Source organism: Perognathus longimembris, chromosome 1 (genome assembly GCF_023159225.1).
Source record: "Perognathus longimembris pacificus isolate PPM17 chromosome 1, ASM2315922v1, whole genome shotgun sequence".
In the NCBI taxonomy this organism is placed as follows: domain Eukaryota; kingdom Metazoa; phylum Chordata; class Mammalia; order Rodentia; family Heteromyidae; genus Perognathus; species Perognathus longimembris.
The window spans coordinates 56,070,788-56,089,099 of record NC_063161.1 but is presented as its reverse complement, the minus strand read 5'-3'; the positions used below and the strand labels follow the sequence as shown (position 1 = coordinate 56,089,099).

The window sequence follows — 18,312 nt, the reverse complement described above, 5'->3', positions numbered from 1 at the left end:
AGTCTTAATTTTTACCGGAGACTGGACTTCCTATTCAAAGATATTAAGATTTAAAGTTAAAAAGCCTTCACCCCAGGTGGCAGGTGCATCGGCCTGCGGAAGAGCCCGGGAGCCTGCCGTTCAACCAGGTGCCAGGCCAGGCCGCCGACCCTCCCAAGCCGTGGGCCTGTTTGGCCTGGCACGGCTGGGCACGGTGCCAGCCTACTGGCTGCGCCGGCGGCCTCCGGCCGGAGAGGGCGCTGTGCGGCGGCGCGGGTGGGGGCGGGGCGGGGCCAGAGGCTGGGGCTGGGCTCGGCTCCGGCTCCCGCTCGGGCCCTGCACCTGTGACTCTCGCCGGCGCCGGTCCTCGGTTCCCCGGGCGCCCGCAGCCCCATGGCCCCGTCCCGGGTGCAGCTCGGCCTCCGCGCCGCCTATTCCGGGATCAGTTCGGTGGCCGGCTTCTCCATCTTCTTCGTCTGGACGGTGGTCTACCGACAGCCGGGGACTGCGGCTATGGGGGGCCTCGCAGGTAGGCGCGGGGCGCGGGGCGAGGGGCGCGCGGGGCCGGCGGTTGCTGCGCGCGGCTCTCCGCGGCGCGCCGTCCCCCGCGGAGCTGCTCGAGTGTTTCCCCCGACACCTCGGGGAGGCCGGGGCTTCCGGGACCCCGGTGTCTCTTGACGTGCGGTGCCATGGGCCCCCCTCCGCACAACTCTGGTCCACCGCCCGGGTTGTGTGGTGCCCTCACCTTGTCAGCTCCGCTGCCACTACAGCGCCGTCCTCGCGCTCGCCGTGCGGGGCGCCCCTGCTCCCCTAACACACCCTGGCCCGGTGCGGGGGCTGGGGGGAAAGCGGGGGGCTGGGGGGAGAGGATCGCCCAAGCATCCTTGGTACCCGGCAGGAAAGGAAGAGCGCTGGGAAGGGGACAGGCCGGCCTGGCTGCCCGCGGGGTGCCTCCCCACCCCAGCGCCCCCAGGCCGAGACCAGGAGGGTCCGGTGGTCACTGGACATTTATTTACTTCTCACCCACGTTGCTGGGGCGCCCTGGAATCCTAGAGCTCTTTTTCAGTACTTGCTGGGTGACTTTGGGTCCATGCTTTCATCTCTGTGCCCCAAAAAAGGAGGCAATACTATTGTGTTTGTGTGTTTGCTAAAGAGCTTTTGTGTGTGTGTGTGTGTGTGTGTGTGTGTGTGTGTGTGTGTGTGTGTGTGTGTGTGTGTGTGTACTGGCCTTGGAGCTTGAGCTCAGGGCTGGCCACTCTCCATGCGTTATTTTATTTTATTTTTTCCCCTTTTTTTGCTCAAAGCTAGGACTCTACCAACTTGAGCCACAGCTCCTCTTCTAGCTTTTTGGTGGTTAATTGGAGGTAAGGGTCTCATGAATTTTCCTGTCCAAGCTGGCTTTGAACCATCATTCTCAGATCTCAGGCTCCTAAGTAGGACTACAGGTGTAAGCCACAGGCACCCAGTCTAACTTTTTTTTTTTTTTTTTAATGTCAGCCACTGTGTTAAGCAGTCAGCTTCAGTTATTTTACCTAATCCTTTTATTAGTTCTCAGAGTAGGTATTATGATGTTAGGTTTCCAGACATGAAAACCAAGGCTTTACAGCAACTTGTGCAGCATTGGATTAATATTCATGGGGAGAGGGTGTGGGAGAAAGTACAAGCACGGATAGTACTTTCACATATGATCTTATTCCATTGCTAAATGAGTCTTAGTTAGAATAACAAAATAATTTACCCACTTTCCCATCCTTGCTTGGGTAGAGAAGGAAAATCAGGTGGGCTTTGTACCTTATAAGAAAGATATATAGCCCTAGTCTAAGCAATGCCAAGCAAGGCGCAGGGGGTTACCAAGAAAGAGCAGGCAGAGTTTCTGGCTAGGAAGTTCTCAGGTCTGCCAAGGTGTCCCACCACACTGCACAGGGCACAGTCTTGGCTCCTTTCTCCCTGCGCTGTCCCCCGTGGTGCTTTCTGTTGGCCCTGTTGGCTTCCCCCTTTGGAAGTTGCTTCTAGCTGGGCACCAGTGGCTGTAATCCTAACTCCACAGGAGGCTGAGATGTGAGGATCATGGTTTGAAACCAGCCTGGGCAGGAAAGTCTGTAAGACTCTTATCTCCAATGAACTAATCAGAAAAAGCCAGAAGAGGCACTATGGCTCAAATGGTAGTGTTAGCCTTGTGCACAGAGAGGCTCAGGAACAGAGCCCAGGCTCTGAGTTCAAGCCCCAGGACCAACAAAAGAAAAAACTAAAATCTTGTTTCTAGGGTTTGCAGTGGCTGGGACTGGGGATAAGAGGGATGGGTGTGGGGGCTGCTGGGAAATCCTTGATCTCAACGTCTATTCAGAGACTGGCATTGGTAGGGGGTGTCTGGTAGAGATAAGCTTCCTAATTGAGTGACCTTTGGCCTATCAGTGGGGCACCCAGAAGGAGTGGGTGGTGATGCCACTGGAGTATATCTCTCACTTTTCTCCAGTTCTGAGGTGTCCAGGGCACCTGTCTAATCCCCGGGGGTCTGAAGCCTGCCTCCTCTTCCTCTTCTGGGGTGCGGTGTCAGCGGGTTTCTATCTCGTGAGCACAACTTCTGACTCTGCATTTTTCAGCCCAGAAGATGCTGAGTCACTCAAGGCAATCCCGGGGATTCTGTTCCTGTGTGGTCCCCCGTGGGGCTGGCTGGACACACTCGCCTCTGGACAGGGCAGCCCGTGGAGCTCCTGAGCCCAGAGGCAAAGCACTTGGCATGGTGGCACATGTTCCCATCCCATTTGGGGAGCAGTGGCTGTGCAGAAAGGCAGTGGCAGAGGGAGGGTGCATTTCCTGGAGAAGCCACGTTGGAGCCATCAACTGTGGCTTGGCTTTGTGCAACGCAATCTTGTTTTGGGTCTAGTGAAAGAGAAGAAGGGTAAAGTTGCTTTCTAAGACCAAACAGTGCTGTGTTCTTCCCACCTGAGCTGTGAAGAGGAACCCGGGGTGCCCCCAGCCCTTGTTCTTTAAATTTTTTATTGTTTTTGTTTGTTTTTTGCCAGTCCTGGGGCTTGAACTCAGGACCTGAGCACTGTCCCTGGCTTCTTTTTGCCAAAGGCTAGCACTCTACCACTTGAGCCACAGCACCACTTCCAGCATTTTCTATATATGTGGTGCTGAAGAATTGAACCCAGGGCTTCATGTACCCTAGGCAAGCACTCTTGCCACTAGGCCCTAAATTTTTTATTGTTATAAAGGTGATGTGCAGAGTGTTACAGTTACATGAGTCAGGTAAAGAGTACCTTTCTTTTTGGACAATGTCACTGCTTCCCTTGCTCTCTCCCAGTTTTCCTCTCCTGTCTCTACCCATATTTTCAACATAATGTCTAGTGGGTACCACTGCTACATTTGTTCACCCTTTGTCCCTCCATATATATATATATATATATATATATATATATATATATATACTTTTTTTTTTTTTTGGCTAGTCCTGGGCCTTGAACTCAGGGCCTGAGCACTGTCCCTAGCTTCTCTTTGCTCAAGGCTAGCACTCTACCACTTGAGCCACAGCGCCACCTCTGGCCATTTTCTATATATGTGGTGCTGAGGGCCAGGGCTTCATGTATAGGAGGCAAGCACTTTTGCCACTAGGCCATATTCCCAGCCCCCTCTGTAATTTTTGTTGTTTTTATTTTTGCCAGTCCTGGGGCTTGAACTTTGGGCCTGGGTGTATCCTGGAGCACCTTTTGCTCACAGCTAGTACTCTACCACTTGAGCCATAGCAGCACTTTTGGCTTTTTTATGATTAATTGGAGATAAGAGACTTCTTGCCCAGTCTGGGCTTTGAACCATGATCCTCAGATCTCAGCCTCCTGAGTAGCTAGGATTACAGTAATGAGCCACTGGTGCCCAGCTGATCCTCCATTTCCCCTTTCTCTCCCAAAGACAGATAAACAAGACAAAAAGGAAAACAAGAACAGCAAAGAAAAAAATCTCATTTTCATTTCCTGGAGTTCATTTTAATAAATATTATTTTATATGATCAGTTGGACACAGGTATTGTGCCTTTGTGTTCCTCCCCTAAGAATATCCTCCTTTGGTCTCACTGTGTGTGGATGTCTAGAGTCCTGTATGATAAATCATATCACACTATTTTAGGCCTAGCTTCCACATATGAGAGAAAACATGCACTGTTTGTCTCTCTGAGCTTGCCTTACCTCACTTGACATGATTTGTTCTAGGTCCATCCATTTACCTGCACCCCCAGCCTGACTTACCCCCAAGTGTAAGAAAAGAGAGGACTGGGTACATACACATTAGGGCCCTGACCCAGGACATGTCCTCTGTGTCTGTTTTTCCCTCGTGGGCTTCTCTGGAAACTTTCTAGCTCCATCCAGACTGGCATTTCCACCAACCAACCATGAGTCCAGAGGGCAGGTGTGGCTGGAGCCAGGTAGGGCTTGGGAGCTGCCTATTGGATACCAATTTCTGCAGACCAGGCTCCCTGGAGCCCCACAGTATCCTAAGGAAGGGTACTGGAGAAAGAGGGCACTGCCTCCTGCCGGTGGTCTGGGAGGGGACCAGGAAGGAGTGGCTTAGTGACTACCTGGGAATTTTAAGGGACTGGCCCCTCCTCCAGGAGTCTGGGAGAGCCAGAGCAGGTGCAATGGGCCTCTGGACTTGGCTGTGTTTATCTGGGGGAGGCTTGTGTGCAGAGGCTGGAACAAAGTTGAGTGGGCAAGGTTGTGCCTGCATATTAACAAAGAACAAGGATTTAAACACCCTCAAAATGGCTGTCTTGCAGGGTACTGGTGGCTCACGCTTGTAACCCTAACTATTCAGGAGGCTAAGATCTGAGGATTACGGTTCAAAGCTAGCCTGGGCAGCAAAGTTTGTGAGATTTGTATCTCCAATCACCAAAAAGCCAGAAGTAGAGCTGTGGCTCAAGTGATAGAGTGCTAGCCTTGAGTGAAAAAGCTCAAGAACAGTGCCAAGCCATGAGTTCAAGCCCCAAGACCAGCACACTCACGTAAAAGCACCATCTTCTTTTCCTCCTGTTCTCAACCCTTTGGGTACATGAGGGAGGAGCGGAAGTTTGGGGACACATTGGATCATGATCAGTGATCTGAGCTGTTGTCTTTACAGGGTTATGGTTCAGCATTTCCTAATCCAGAAACTGCTGAGTCACAGAGAGACTTACTCCTAAGCTGACTTCTAGAATCTTCACATGGGAAAGGATCTTAGAGCTCAACTCCAATCCCCAGGTGGCATGAAGAGAGAGGACAAGTGAACCTGTCACCAGCAGGTGTCTCTCTCACTGTCCCCTCTCCACACTGTGACCAGGGCCTGTTAGGAAATAGAGTAGGGAGAGCTGGCATCTCTGGCTCATGCCTGTGGTCCTAGATACTCAGGAGGTAGAGATCTGAAGATCACGGTTCAAGGCCAGCTCAGGCAGGAAAGTCTGTGAGACTCTTATCTCCACTTAACCTCCAAAAAACCCAGAAGTAGGAAAAAAAACAACAACTCAGTGACAGTGCTCAAGCCCTGAGTTCAAACCTCAGGACTAGCACAAAAACAAATAAACAAAAAAACAGAAGGAAAAGAAAAAAACACACAGGGATCTGGGGATGTAGCTCAATGCTAAAGCCAGACATGTGCTGGCTCCCCAGCTTCAGCCCTCAAGCATTATTCCCTCTTTCAGAAGAAACTAAACAGCACCCCAAGTGAAAACTTATGATGGTGGTGGTGGAGGGGGAGCTGGAAAAACTTGTGAGGAAAGTAGCTGGTACAAAATCCAGATCACCCTGGACAAAGCAGAAGCCGCGGGTTATTATTCTACCCGCCTTGGGTATGCTCCATGTCCTCCCAGCAGAGCTAGAGGCATGCTTGTCTTGGCTCACGCTGATCTCAGGAAGTCTACATTACAGGCCCTCAATCCCAGAAAAAGGTTGAGGATGGGCAGGTACCAAGATGAGAGGCAGGCTGGGGGCGAGGGTCATAGAGGGTGGGTAAGGACACTCATTGTGGAGTTGGCGGGCCTCTGCCCTACTCCAGGGTTCCTGGTTATCCAGTCTGGTAGGACCTCAGCTCCCCTCATCTCTCTATCTTTAGATGTGGAAACACCAAGGGCCCATAGCAATGCTGCACCCCAGATTTCTTACCCTTAAAATCTCCTGGAGTTTTGTCCCTCACTAGACTGTGACAACTGAGCTACCCACAAAGCTCTTCCCTCTCTTTTTCCTACAAAAAAACATATATATATATATATATATGAACATTTCAGATATGAAAAATAGACTAGTTAGTGCTGGTACTGAGGCTTAAACTCAGGATCTAGTCGCTGTCCCTGAGCTTTTTTTGATCAAGGCTAATTAATGCTCTACCCCTTGAGACACAGCTCTACTTCTGACATTTTTGGTAGTTAATTGGAGATAAGTCTCATAGACTATCCTACCCAGAATGGCTTTGAACAGAGATCCTCAGATCTCAGCCTCCTGAGTAGCCAGGATTACTGGCATGAACCACCAGCACCCAGCAGATTGAGCCTAAGAAATAAAATGGTAGATTACCTTCATAGCATTCCCCACCTTCAATAACTTTCCTTCCAGCCAGGTGCATGCCCTTCCTGGCATGGTAAAAGCCCCCTGTGTACACAGTAGACACAGAAGCTTTTTTGGAAAGTTCCCTTGCCCCCTCACCCTCAAGTTGTGGCAGCTTGTTGGGCCCACACCCCATGCTTTGTAGCTAAGAGCCTGCAGCTGTCTCTGTCTCTTTTCTTCCCCTATAGCCCTTGCCAATGGGACTGGTTTTTGTTCCACTGAGCTGTGTGAGCAGGCACTGCCTGGCACCAAGAGTTGAATTCTGTTCTATTGTATTGGCAGAGAGCAGCTGTTAGCCTGAGGAAGTGCCCACCAGGCCCAGAGGGCAGCGCCAGGACTTTGGGGATGCTGGCTTGCCCTTGGCTGCCAGCTAGAGGGAAGGGCATAAGGTGTAGCAAAGAGCAAGTAGGCCGTTTGGTGCCAGGTGGGCCTGGGAACACCGGGGCTGGGCCTGCTCATCCTGAAGAGCAATGCAGAATTTGGAAGAGCTCTGCTGCTCAGTCATAGGCCAGAAAGCTTGGAAGGCCACGGTCCTGGAAGGCAGACAGGGTAGAGGTGTGGGAATATGGAGTAGGAGGAGTGTCTAGTACACCTTCCCAACTCTAGGATAGGGAGTGGGAATCTCCATAAAGCATGTTGGCCAGCTAAGGTTCTTAAATGTTTCTAGATTGAGGAGTCCCAATATATAAAACTCTTGAATTTTATCTGGGTTCTGCCTGCTGATATATACCAGATGCAAAATTAAAGCCAAGAACATTTATAAGCATTTTAAAGGCACATTAAAAGTAATATTTTGGGGGAAATGCCTATGCTTAATAAATATATACATAAATTAGGACCCAGGTGCTGGAGGCTTATTCCTATAGTCCTAGCTACTCAGAAAGCAGAGAGAGAGAGAGAGAGAGAGAGAGAGAGAGAGAGAGAGAGAGAGAGAGAGAGAGAGTGATTAAGGAGAGTGGCACGTTTTTCACCATTCTCTTGCTTCTTAGAAGGCAGCTTGAGTCTTGTGTGCTGCGATTGAGTTAGGAGGTCACGCTCCAGGGGAGCCCCACTGCATGGTCATGAGATGGGGGAGTGGCCAGGGATGGTCTCCTCCGTGTTTTCATGCGAATAGGCCTGGCTTCGTGGACCTGGGGGGCCCTGGGCTCCCTAGCCACTGAGCTCAGGCAGGGTGAGGAGGAGAGGGGACCACAGCACGGCAGCAAGGAGGAGGCTGGGTCCTGCTGAGCAAGTCTGATCCCACAGGTGTGCTGGCGCTGTGGGTCCTGGTCACCCACGTGATGTACATGCAGGATTACTGGAGGACCTGGCTCAAGGGGCTGCGTGGCTTCTTCTTTGTGGGCGTTCTCTTCTCAGCCGTCTCCATCGCTGCCTTCTGCACCTTCCTCACGTTGGCCATCACCCAGCACCAGAGTGAGAGCATTGGGAAGGGACTCCAGTCCTGGGGCCCCCAGCTTATGTCCAAGGGACTGGAGAAACCATTTGATTTCCTTGGGGTTCCTGGTTACTCAATCTGGTAGGGCCTTACTGCTAAAATAGGGAGAATCAGTCTCCACCTCCCCCCCTAAGATGGTAGGTTTCCATGAGACTGATATGAAGTGCTGGGCACAGGGCATGGCCCATGTCAGCAACCCCCAGAGTGATTTTGTTTAGTCTCTGCCCAGCTCTGAGAGGAGAGTGCCCTCTGGTGGCTGTGACAGGAAGTACCCAGAGGCCCTTCTCCAGCCCCCCTGGGTGGTCTGATGCAAGTTGAAGTCACCTAGGGTACTTGTCACAAAGGTAGAGTGGGTTGGGCACTGGTGACTTGCACCTGCAATCTTAGCTACTCAGGAGGTTGAGATCTGAAGATCACAGTCCTAAGTTAGCCCAGGCGGGAAAGTCTGTGAGACTCTCATCTCCAATTAAGCCCCAAAAAGCTCGAAGTGGAGCTGTGGCTCAAGTGGTAGAGCGCTAGCCTTGAGCAAAAAAGCTCAGAGACAGTGCCCAGACCCTGAACTCAAGCACCAGGACGGGCACAAACAAAACCAAACCTAAGGTAGTGGATGGTACAGACCTGTGTCTGGCCAGCTCTGAGCTTCCCTCATCTCCCATGGCTTCCTGCCTGCAAACTCTGGGATATGCTAAAACTCATATCCTGCTCCAGTCTCTGTAGGACTGCTCAACAGCTAGGAGGTTGTAGGGATATTGGGTCAGGAGGGTGGCCCTGGCTTTGTGCCCCCATCTTGGGTCAAGGATGGGCCTCTTGAGTAACAGTTGGCCCTCTTTCCCTTTGTAGGCCTCCTGGATCCCAGCAGCTACTACCTCTCCTGCGTCTGGAGCTTCATTTCCTTCAAGTGGGCCTTCCTGCTCAGCCTCTATGCCCACCGCTACCGGGCTGACTTTGCTGACATCAGCATCCTCAGTGATTTCTGACCCAGGGACTGAGGTCACTACGGCCTGGGGGTGGGGGTGGGGTCCTGAGGACCTGAACTCAGCCTCTGAGACATCAAGTGGGCCTGCCCCTGTGCCCTAAAGGCCCCAGGACTGTGGCAGAAGATACACAGCCGGACCAGCAGTTTCCCAGGAGACTATCTATCTCCTAGTGGAGGGGGTCCTCACAAGTAGCTCCTCAGCCTAGCTGGAAGGCAGCTTAGACCCATTCTGATTCGATCAGCACTTTATAGGTCAGGCCAGAGCAATGGAGTGAGGAAAAAAGGGATAAGACTCTGAAGTCTTGGCCTCTGGCAGGTTGGCAGGGACAGGTTTGATCTCTGCTGTCCCAGGCCCTCTCCCTGAGGTTGGAGTGAGAAGCTGGGTGTTCAGGTCCAGTGAGGAACCTCTAATAGAGGCCTCCCACCCTCCTCCCCATTCTTTTATCACCAGAGGCCATACAGTTAAAGTCATGTCTCAGAAAGGTGACATTTGGCTCTGTCCCTAAGGGAGAAGAGTTGCCTGGAGAGTTTGGTGGCTCTCTTTCCATTCTTCCACCCAGATCTGGTCTCCCATGAGCGAGCGAGGGCTGGTCTATCTGTCTGTATGCACACACACACACACACCAGCCCTGCTTACCACCCTTCAAAACTAGAGCTTTGATCTTTTACCCTCATGAAGGACAGCTTGTGCTTTTCTGCCCCGGCCCTGGGGCTCACCCAACTCCACAGTCTGTGTTACCTGTATCTCTTTACTTCAGGCTACCATTTTGCACATCTCTTTTTTCACTCATCTTGCCCCCCAGCTCTGCCTTATCTGTGTCCCCATCACCTTAGCAGAAATACAGCGGGCATTTGTATCAGATAGCCTTCAGGTTATTTCTTGGGGGAGTGGGAATCTTGGGAGCAAATTTTGGGAGTGATGGGCAGGGAAGGGTGAGTCCTTCAGCTATCTCAATAAACGATTTTCCTAAGTTGTGCTCTGGAGCGCGGGGGTAGGGTCTGTCTACCAGCCTGGCACTTCTCACTCTGGCTCTTGGCACCGGAATCCAGTGGCACCAGCTCAGTTCTCTCCTGGGTCCCCAGCTCTGCCCAGCCAGGGTTAGGATGCCCACAAGCACCACCCCAACAACCCCCAAAGGATTCTGTGTCTCAAGGCCAGCAGGGAAAGGTTCCCAAGCCCCTCTTCCCTCCACCCCTGCCAGGTTGCTCAGGGCTCGGAGCCAGGGCTATGGGAATGAGACAGGAAAAGCCTGGTAGACAAAGGCAGCAAAGCAGGCACTGGCACCCTGCTGCTCATGCTGGGCATGCTTGTCCCAGCTTGTTGTCTCGCCCAGTCTTCCTGGCTCAGTATGTGCTTAAGAAGCTGTGCCACATTAAAGCAGAAAAGAAGCAGAAACTGTCCACTTCTAGAACCTTCTATTGATAAACAGAGGCCCCTAGGACATGATGAGACTGAACTCAGCTCCCAGCTGGAACTTAGGTCCAGGTGTGGCTACTTCATGATCCTTTGGGGTACTTGGCTGAGTAAGCATTGTGTTCCCATTAACCTTGGGCTGCTCAGTTATGATCACTTCCTTTGTCAGTCCTGGAGAGGAAGGCAGAGGCAGGGGCTAATGAGGGTGGTGGTGGTTTGTTGTTGTTGTTGTTTGGAGGGGATGGGTCGTAGGCTTGAACTCTGGGCCTAGATGCTGTCCAGGCTTGTCACCTCAAGGCTAGTGCTCTACCACTTTGAGCCACAGCACCACTTCCAGTCTTCTGGTGGGTAACGAGATAAGAGTCTGATGCACTTTCTTGCCCAGGCTGGCTTTGAACCATAATCCTGAGCAATGGCCACAGGAGGGGCTGAGCCCAGCCCAGCCTTGTCCCTGATCGAAAGCCTGGACAGGCCGGTGGCACTTCACACCCAGGAAACACTTTCACAGAGACATTAAAGCAAATAAAACATTTATTGTTCAGATTTTTTCTGCTTTTTTCTTTTTTACAAAAACATGCATACATACACAAGGTATTGTGGGTCCTGAGGGAGACACACACATGCACACATTCTCCCATGCACGCGCGCGCACACACACACACACACACACACACGCACGCACACTCTTCTTGGCCCTAGGTTCTGGACTCCCAAACCTTGAAGACTTTGTGGGGGCAGCCTCCCCTCCCCCACATCTGTTCTACTCACCCACCCTCTTCCCCTCAGCCAAGCTAGTCCTATGTGGGGCAGAAGTCAGCTGGAATGGGGGAGACCCCAGAAAACAGAAGGTTGATGGAGGGGGGACGAACAGTGACCAGGGATCCCCGGGGGTGGGGGTGGGGCATCATGCTGTGCTTCTGACGGGGAGATGAAGGTTTGGCACCGTGGGTCAGGAAGCACCTGTCTACACCAGGGCACTGAGATGGTCCACAAGGTGGGGGGGGGCGGGTGTCCCCAGCAGGCAGTGACCCGATGGGAGGCCTACAGGTAACTGTTCTCACAGTGACAGAGCGGCTCAGGGCCCAGTGGTGTAGGGAAGCTTCTAGAGGCATCTGAGGAAGCAGGTGACAGGAGGACCTCCCCGACCCCTTGTCTCCTCTCCTGCTCCCCTAGTCCCCCCAAACCCAAGAAGGGCCCCACTGGCTGAGGCCATGTTCACATTTCTGCGTGGAGCCTGGGGCTGTGTGCAACGTCTATGGGTCTGCAGAGCCAAGAATAGTGGTTAAAGGTGAGCCCACCTGAGCCAGTCCTCGGTTAGTCCTGAGGGATGGAGGCCACAGCGAGGAGCCTCAACGTGGGAGGGGACATTCTGTTCTGGAGAAGGCCTTTCTGGGGCCTGCTGCCCAGCCTGCCTCCTCTCGGGGCCCTTTCTGACCACCATCCCAGAGCTAGGGGTCTCCTCAAGCTCCCTGGGTGACTGTCAAGGCAGTCTGGTCTCTGGTCCTGACTACCTGCCCACAAGATCTTTGAAGACCCGGAAACAGGGCTGGTAGCAGAAGTGAAGAGAGCTGAGTGCGAAGAGCAGGCTGACGACTCTGAAGCCTAGAGATTCATAGGTTCTTCCTCCTCCACCAGCTGCTCGGAGGGCCTGGAGGATGCACAAGGGCAGGATGCTGGTGGACCAGGGGCCTCACACAGGGTTAGCGAGGGTTCCTCCCACACCCCTGGTTAGGAAACTTGAGAGAACTAGTGTGGCTACAGAGTCTGGCTCTGGGATCTTCAAGTTTTAGGAGGCTCTGAGGGGTTGGGGGAGCTCATGGACTCCCAAGGCTGTGTCTGTGACATTACCTGTCTTCTGTGAGGATGCCCACGGAGAGGGATGCCAGTGCCGTCACGGCTTCCACTTCTGCATCAGCCCCTGGAACCCTGGGCCACCAGGAATCTGGACAGGAAGCCAAGCGCTGCATGCAACCCCAGTATTTACCTAGGGTAAGAAGCCAGTCAGAAAGGTTAGAAAAAAACAAACCCTTTGATCCTGCATCCTACACCAGATACTGAGGCTGGAGATTTAGGCCCAGAATCCAAGAACAGTGGGTGTGCCCTCAGCTTGGGGTCAGCTCTCCTCAGTGCACCTTCCCTTCATATAGCACCCTTTCCTGGCCTGCCCCTCCCTGCCCACAGCCATGAGCAGCTGGCAGAACAGGTTTGACACTATCAGGCTGAGGGGAGTGGGGAGATGCTCAGCTATCTCTGGCAGCTGAAAGACTACTTCTGGCCACTTCCATGGGTGTGGGGATGTGAGCCCTGTGGGGCGGGGGGGGGGGGGGGGGGCTCTTTGCCCCAGTACTGAGTCTGGATCAAACTTGCTCATACATTCCTGAGCCCTGGCTTCCTGGAGCACAAGGTCCCACTTCTTTTTTTTTTTTTTTTTTTTTTTGCCAGTCCTGGGCCTTGGACTCAGGGCCTGAGCACTGTCCCTGGCTTCTTCCCGCTCAAGGCTAGCACTCTGCCACTTGAGCCACAGCGCCGCTTCTGGCCGTTTTTCTGTATATGTGGTGCTGGGGAATCGAACCTAGGGCCTCGTGTATCCGAGGCAGGCACTCTTGCCACTAGGCCATATCCCCAGCCCGCAAGGTCCCACTTCTGTGGTCCCCCATAGTACTCAAAGGAGAATGCGAGCCAGACATGGCATGCCTATAATCCTAGCATTTGGGATGCTGGGGCAGAAAGATCTACAGTTAGAGGCCAACCTGGGCTACAGAGTGAGCATGAAGCCAGTCAGAGTAACATAATGAGATCCTGCCTCAAAACACAAAATAAAAATAGCTGGCTAGGCACCAGTGGTTCATGCTTGTAATCCTAGCTACTCAGATGGCTTAGATCTGAAAATCATGGTTTAAAGCCATCCAGGGCAGGAAAGTCCATGAGACTTATCTCCAGGTAAATATCAGAATCAGCAACAACAAAATGCTATAAGTGTAGTTGTGGCTTGAACAAAAAAAGCCAAGGGGCAGTGCCCTGGCTCTGAGTTCAAGCCCCACTACTGGCACCAAAACAAAACAAAAAAACCCAAGGGACAGTACCTAGGCCCTGAATTCAAGCTCAGTCCAACACCCAAAACAAACAACCTGAACTGGGGCTGGGTGCTGGCATCTCATGCTTGTAGTCCTAGCTACTCAGGAGGCTGAGATCTGAGGATGGCAATTCAAAGCCAGTCCAGGCAGGAAAGTCTGTGTGACTCTTAACTCCAATTAACCATCTGGAAGTGGAGCTGTGTGTGGCTCAAAGTAGTAGAGCACTAGCCTTGAGCAAAAACAGCTCAGGGACAGAGCCCAGGTCCTGGGTTCAAGCTCCATGCGTAGACAGGACGTGACTAAAGTGGTAGAATCCTTGTCTAGCAAGCTTGGGGCCCTGAGTTCGTATTCTAGAAATCACTATGACCAATAGCAACAACAAGGGCTGAGAGTGTAGCTCAGTGGTAGAGTGCTTATCCAACAAGCAGAAGGCCTTGGGTTCCATCCCCAGCACCACAAAAATAACTGAATAGAAGAAAGGGAGGAGGAAGGCCACCTGGACCACTGAAACATCACAGGTCTCTAGTTTATCACACTTGATGGGGCGACCTACTTTACCTCTTTCCATATCTCCAGAATACATCACAAGTCTTTACATAGAGCACACAACAGCTAAGTTCAAGTTGAGATTGCAAAGTGCTTCCCAAATGTGGACGCATTTATTTTATTTTATTTTATTATTGATCATGGAACTTGAACTCAGGGCCTGGGTACTTTCTCTGACCTCTTTTGCTCAAGCCTAGTACTCTACCACTTTGAGTCACAGCACCACTTCTGGTTTTCTGGTGTTGGAGATAAGAGTCTCACCAGCTTTCCTGCTTGGGTTGGCTTCAAACCACAATCCTCAGAGTTCAGCTAGAATGACAGGCCTGAGCCACCACTGCCGGGCTGGAATTTGGGCTCTTTCACAGTGGCTAGTCTAAGACTTCTGCTGCAAGCAGAGCTCTGCCTGGGACCAGTATTGAAGGGAGAGACGCAAAGCAGTGCTTGTTTGCAGAAAGGCTTGAGCACGGCCATCTGCCTCCAGTCCTTGCATCAAGGAGGCCATTGCCTTGTGGTCTTTGTGAAGGGACCGTCTGGAAGGTTCAGAGGTTCCACTTGGGGAGGGGTTGGCTCATCACCACTGGTGGATTCTGATTGCAAACCAGCGGCTAGCCCCTAACCCCGGGGACCAGTGAGCCCCTAAGGTTGGGCCCAGAACTCACTGTGCACTCGGATCACGGCTTCCAGAGAGCGAATGGCGTTGAGGTTGGGCTTATGCTTCCAGCCTTCTTCTGAAAGGGGATCCACCTACAGAAAACAGCCTGTCAACCCCTAGTCTCTCAGGCTTCGTTCTCTCCCCTAAAAAGGCCATGGCCCTCTAGGCACAAAACGGCAAGCACTACCGGCTCTGCGAGCTCCAGCGACATTGGCCACAATAACCCTGACCTAGGAAGGGATCTGTGGTGCCCACCTCATTCCACTTCCCATGTCCTACCTCCCCTTCTACCGTTCAGGCCAAGCCAATCCCAGCTCATCTGTCTGCTCTTTGGAGCAGACCTGTGAAAGCCAGGCTCACCTGTCACCACAGGTGCACGGGTGGGGGCAAGGCAGCTTACCTTGTTGCCCAGAAGGGCAGCCACACAGGCCTCGGATGCATCACAGATGGCTGTGAGGTCATGTCCACCCTCCAAGGCCAACACCACTGCACCTCCTGCCAAGTTCATCAGCTGCTGCGTCATGTACCCAAAGCCTAAACAAATACGAGGGGGTCGGGAGGAAGAAGTAGACCTAGTCCTACCCCTATTGCTTCCCTAGTTGCTTCCTCCTTGGAAACAGTGACACTAAGGCCCAGTGCTTCTTACACTGGATCCCATGCAAAAGCTGTCTCTGGCTTATTCCAGGCTAAGGGAAGCTAAGGGTCTTGCCCATGTGGCAGGGCTAGGTAAGGCTCAAACCCACACATCGACTTCAGTTTGAGTCTTCCACTGGGGCCAACCCCACCTCTTCTTCGCCTGTTCCCCTGTGGCCTAGGGAGTTTTCGGGCACCCTCTGTTCTGAGAAAGCTGCTTCCTTGCCCCTCCCCCTTCAAGAGCTGCCAGCCCAGTCTGGAAACCACATGACAAGGTGGGAAATTCTAGACCTAAGAAGCTTTGGCCCACGTCCCAGGGGCCTGATCAGCCTTTCCTGGTGAACTGACTTGGTACTGAGAAAGAGGCCTGGACTGTGCCAGGCTGGGGATCCCAGGGGCATCTCACGGCCATAATTCAGGCCTCATATTCAGCAGTGGGCCAGCCACTGTCCCCTTCCCCTGTGGATTTGGGTCATGCCTCCTCCTCCTTCTACAGGTCAGCTGTCATTCCTGACACCCTCCCTTCAGCTGGGGCCCCCTTACATTTGGCAGAAACATGGTAGCCACCCAGCGGGGCTGGGTGACCCTCAGCGGCATCAAACCCAGCGGACACCAGGACCAGATCGGGAGAGAACTCTCGGGCGATGGGCATCACCACTAACCTGAAGTTTCCAGGAGAAAAAGGGGTCAGCATATAGGGTCCAGCACACGGTATGGATGGCCTAGGCACAGGCCAAGCTCCCCCTCCTGTGCTAGCCCTCCCTTGTCAACTTGCAAGGGAGGGTAAAGTATGGATCTGCTCTCAGTGCTCCAAGATGCCCAATCTCCCAGCAGCTGAGATCCTTTGGACCACCTTGACCTTGGCTGCCCATCCACGTGCTCTCCTCAGAGACTGGAAATACTAGGTACTTTGGACTGATTTGACCCTACTATGTGCCACCTGGACCAGCTGAGTCCTGGGCCACTAAGCTCTGCCCTCTCAGCCACTTCCTCCTGCCAGAGCCGAGGCCCCTTTTGATGTTCTACAAAGTCCTGGACAAGGGGCACAGATGCCAGCAACAACCAAACGACTACCCAGGGCTCTTGCACACTTAGCACTTGTGGAGATTATGGCTTACAAATCAAATCCTAGGGTTCCCAGTCCCCAGATGGCATGCAGGGAATGGAGATAAGGAGAAAATAGTCCTGAGCACAGCCTGGAACTCCTCCTAGAGTGGCTTTTGAAGTAACTCCTCCACAATAGACATTTGTTTGTTTGTTTGGTGCCAGTCCTGGGGCTTGAACTCAGGGCCTGGATGCTGTCCCTAAGCTTTTTTTGCTCAAAGCTAACACTCTACCACTTGAGCCACAGCTCTATTTCCAACTTTTGTTGGTAGTTAATTGGAGACAAGGGTCTGACACTTTCCTGTCTGGGCTGACTTCAAACTGTGATCCTCAGATCTCAGACTCCGGAAGAGTTAGGATTACAGGTGTGAGCCACCAGCATCCAGCTGATGGTAGACATAATTTACAGACAGGTTTCATTTCTCTTGCTTAAGGCCCAACTCCTCCTAGGAATCTGCTTTTGACTAAATACATATGGCAGCGCTGTCCACTTTGTCCTGCCATCAATCTCTTCAGCACTGGATATTGACAACATGTGACTGTATAACACATTTTGTCTTTGACCCTAACACTAGGGTACTTGAACTCAGAGCCTCGTGCTCTCAATTAGCATTTTTTTTTTTTTTTGCCAGTCTTGGGGCTTTAACTCAGGGCCTGAGCAATGTCCCTGGCTTCTTTTTGCTCAAGGCTAGTACTCTATCAACTTGAGCCACAGTGCCACTTCCGGCCTTTTCCATATATGTGGTGCTGAGGAATCGAACCCAGGGCTTCATATATACAAGGCAAGCACTCTTGCCACTAGGCCATATTCCCAGCCCCTTGATAAGCTTTTTTATTCACAGCTGGTACTCTACCACTTGAACCATAGCTCCACTTCCAGTTTTGTTTTTTTTCTGATAAATGAGACAAAAGTCTTAACATTTCTGCCCAGCCTGGCTTTGAACTGCAATCCTCAGATCTCAGACTCCCTACATAGCTAGGATTATAGACCTGGCAATTTTCTCATTCTTGTGTAGGTCTTGATTTCCCACTGACTACCAAATCTAGAAACGCTCTCCAAATCTTGGGATGAGGTGGCGGGGGGGGGGGGGGGGGGGGGGATGAGAGGGCGTGGCCTTGCTGGGTTGGCTTCCTCTGGGCCCCCAAGAGTGCTTACCTGAAAGCGGCTAGATACTCAGGGTCCCCCATAGGGGGGTCCAGGCCCCCGGCCCAGGCCACATTGACATTGAAGCCCTCACCACTGCCAGTCCCTACCTGGAAAATAGGGTACAAAAAGAACATGAGGAGAGCAGAGCCCCCACATGCCAGCACTACGGGGCCAGTGCAGCCCAGCCGCTACACTTCCAAAAGGAAAACCGAGGACCACGGAGGCTAAGCAATATACCCGTGATCACACAGCTCTTGGCAACAGGGCAGAGCCGGTGCGGGAGGGGAGTCGGTGGGGCTGGCAGACATAGGCTCAGCCTCGTGTTACCTCATCCGCGGCCCCACTGCCAGGGAAGAAGTTGCCATCGTCATGGCGATGCAGGGAGATGTAGAGCACATTGGGGTCCTGGTAGAAGGTCTGTTGGGTGCCGTTGCCATGGTGAACATCCTACGCCAGGTGGTAAGCAGGTCCAGAAGATGACAGATAGAAGCCAAGACATATTAGAAGGGTTTCAAAGCCAGGCTCTGGTGGCTCATGTCTGTAATCCTAGCTACTCAGAAAGTTGAGATCCAAAGATCCTGCCTCAAAGCTAGACTGGAGAGGAAAATCTGAGAGACTCTTAGACCCAATTAACCACCCAAAGCCAGAAGTGGAGTTGTGGCACAAGTAGCCAGCATGCCAGCCTTGAGTGAAAAAGCACAGGGACAGCAGCACCTAGGTCCTGAGTTCAAGTCACAGTACTGGCACAAAAAAAAAGGCGGGGGGGGGGGGTGTCCTCAAGGTCAATAA

At 52.4% G+C, this 18,312-nt stretch overlaps 2 protein-coding genes across 9 annotated transcripts in view; one reads left to right on the top strand and one right to left on the bottom strand.

The window, feature by feature from the left end:
* Positions 1 to 283: 283 nt before the first annotated feature.
* Positions 284 to 9,924, top strand: Slc48a1 (solute carrier family 48 member 1). The gene is made up of 3 exons (XM_048365765.1): positions 284 to 508; positions 7,788 to 7,955; positions 8,818 to 9,924. Exons 1-3 carry the CDS (start codon positions 373 to 375, stop codon positions 8,952 to 8,954), a joined length of 441 nt encoding a protein of 146 aa, XP_048221722.1. The 5' UTR covers positions 284 to 372; the 3' UTR covers positions 8,955 to 9,924.
* A 936-nt stretch (positions 9,925 to 10,860) lies between these two features.
* Positions 10,861 to 18,312, bottom strand: part of Hdac7 (histone deacetylase 7) — a 44,047-nt gene continuing 36,595 nt past the window's right edge. For 5 of the 8 annotated variants that reach the window (XM_048365703.1, XM_048365672.1, XM_048365685.1 and 2 more), the window contains exons 20-26: positions 17,851 to 17,970; positions 17,533 to 17,630; positions 15,816 to 15,934; positions 15,040 to 15,173; positions 14,647 to 14,731; positions 12,216 to 12,351; positions 10,862 to 12,015 (exon numbers count right to left, since the gene is read on the bottom strand). In XM_048365703.1, the coding sequence (XP_048221660.1) occupies positions 11,970 to 12,015; positions 12,216 to 12,351; positions 14,647 to 14,731; positions 15,040 to 15,173; positions 15,816 to 15,934; positions 17,533 to 17,630; positions 17,851 to 17,970 (738 nt within the window). In that variant the 3' untranslated portion in view covers positions 10,862 to 11,969. Of the gene's footprint in view, positions 12,081 to 12,144; positions 12,352 to 14,646; positions 14,732 to 14,752; positions 14,895 to 15,032; positions 15,174 to 15,815; positions 15,935 to 17,347; positions 17,448 to 17,511; positions 17,631 to 17,850; positions 17,971 to 18,312 lie in introns of those variants that run through there. The other 3 variants (XR_007213721.1, XM_048365694.1, XM_048365730.1) reach the window with 3 other exon arrangements.

Excerpts from the sequence above, each read along its gene's own strand:
- Slc48a1 (XM_048365765.1), top strand. The coding sequence starts at position 373 with ATGGCCCCGTCCCGGGTGCAGCTCGGCCTCCGCGCCGCCTATTCCGGG. Across the intron at positions 509-7,787 it reads GGCTATGGGGGGCCTCGCAG|GTGTGCTGGCGCTGTGGGTC; the intron begins GTAGGCGCGGGG and ends CTGATCCCACAG. Across the intron at positions 7,956-8,817 it reads GGCCATCACCCAGCACCAGA|GCCTCCTGGATCCCAGCAGC; the intron begins GTGAGAGCATTG and ends TTCCCTTTGTAG.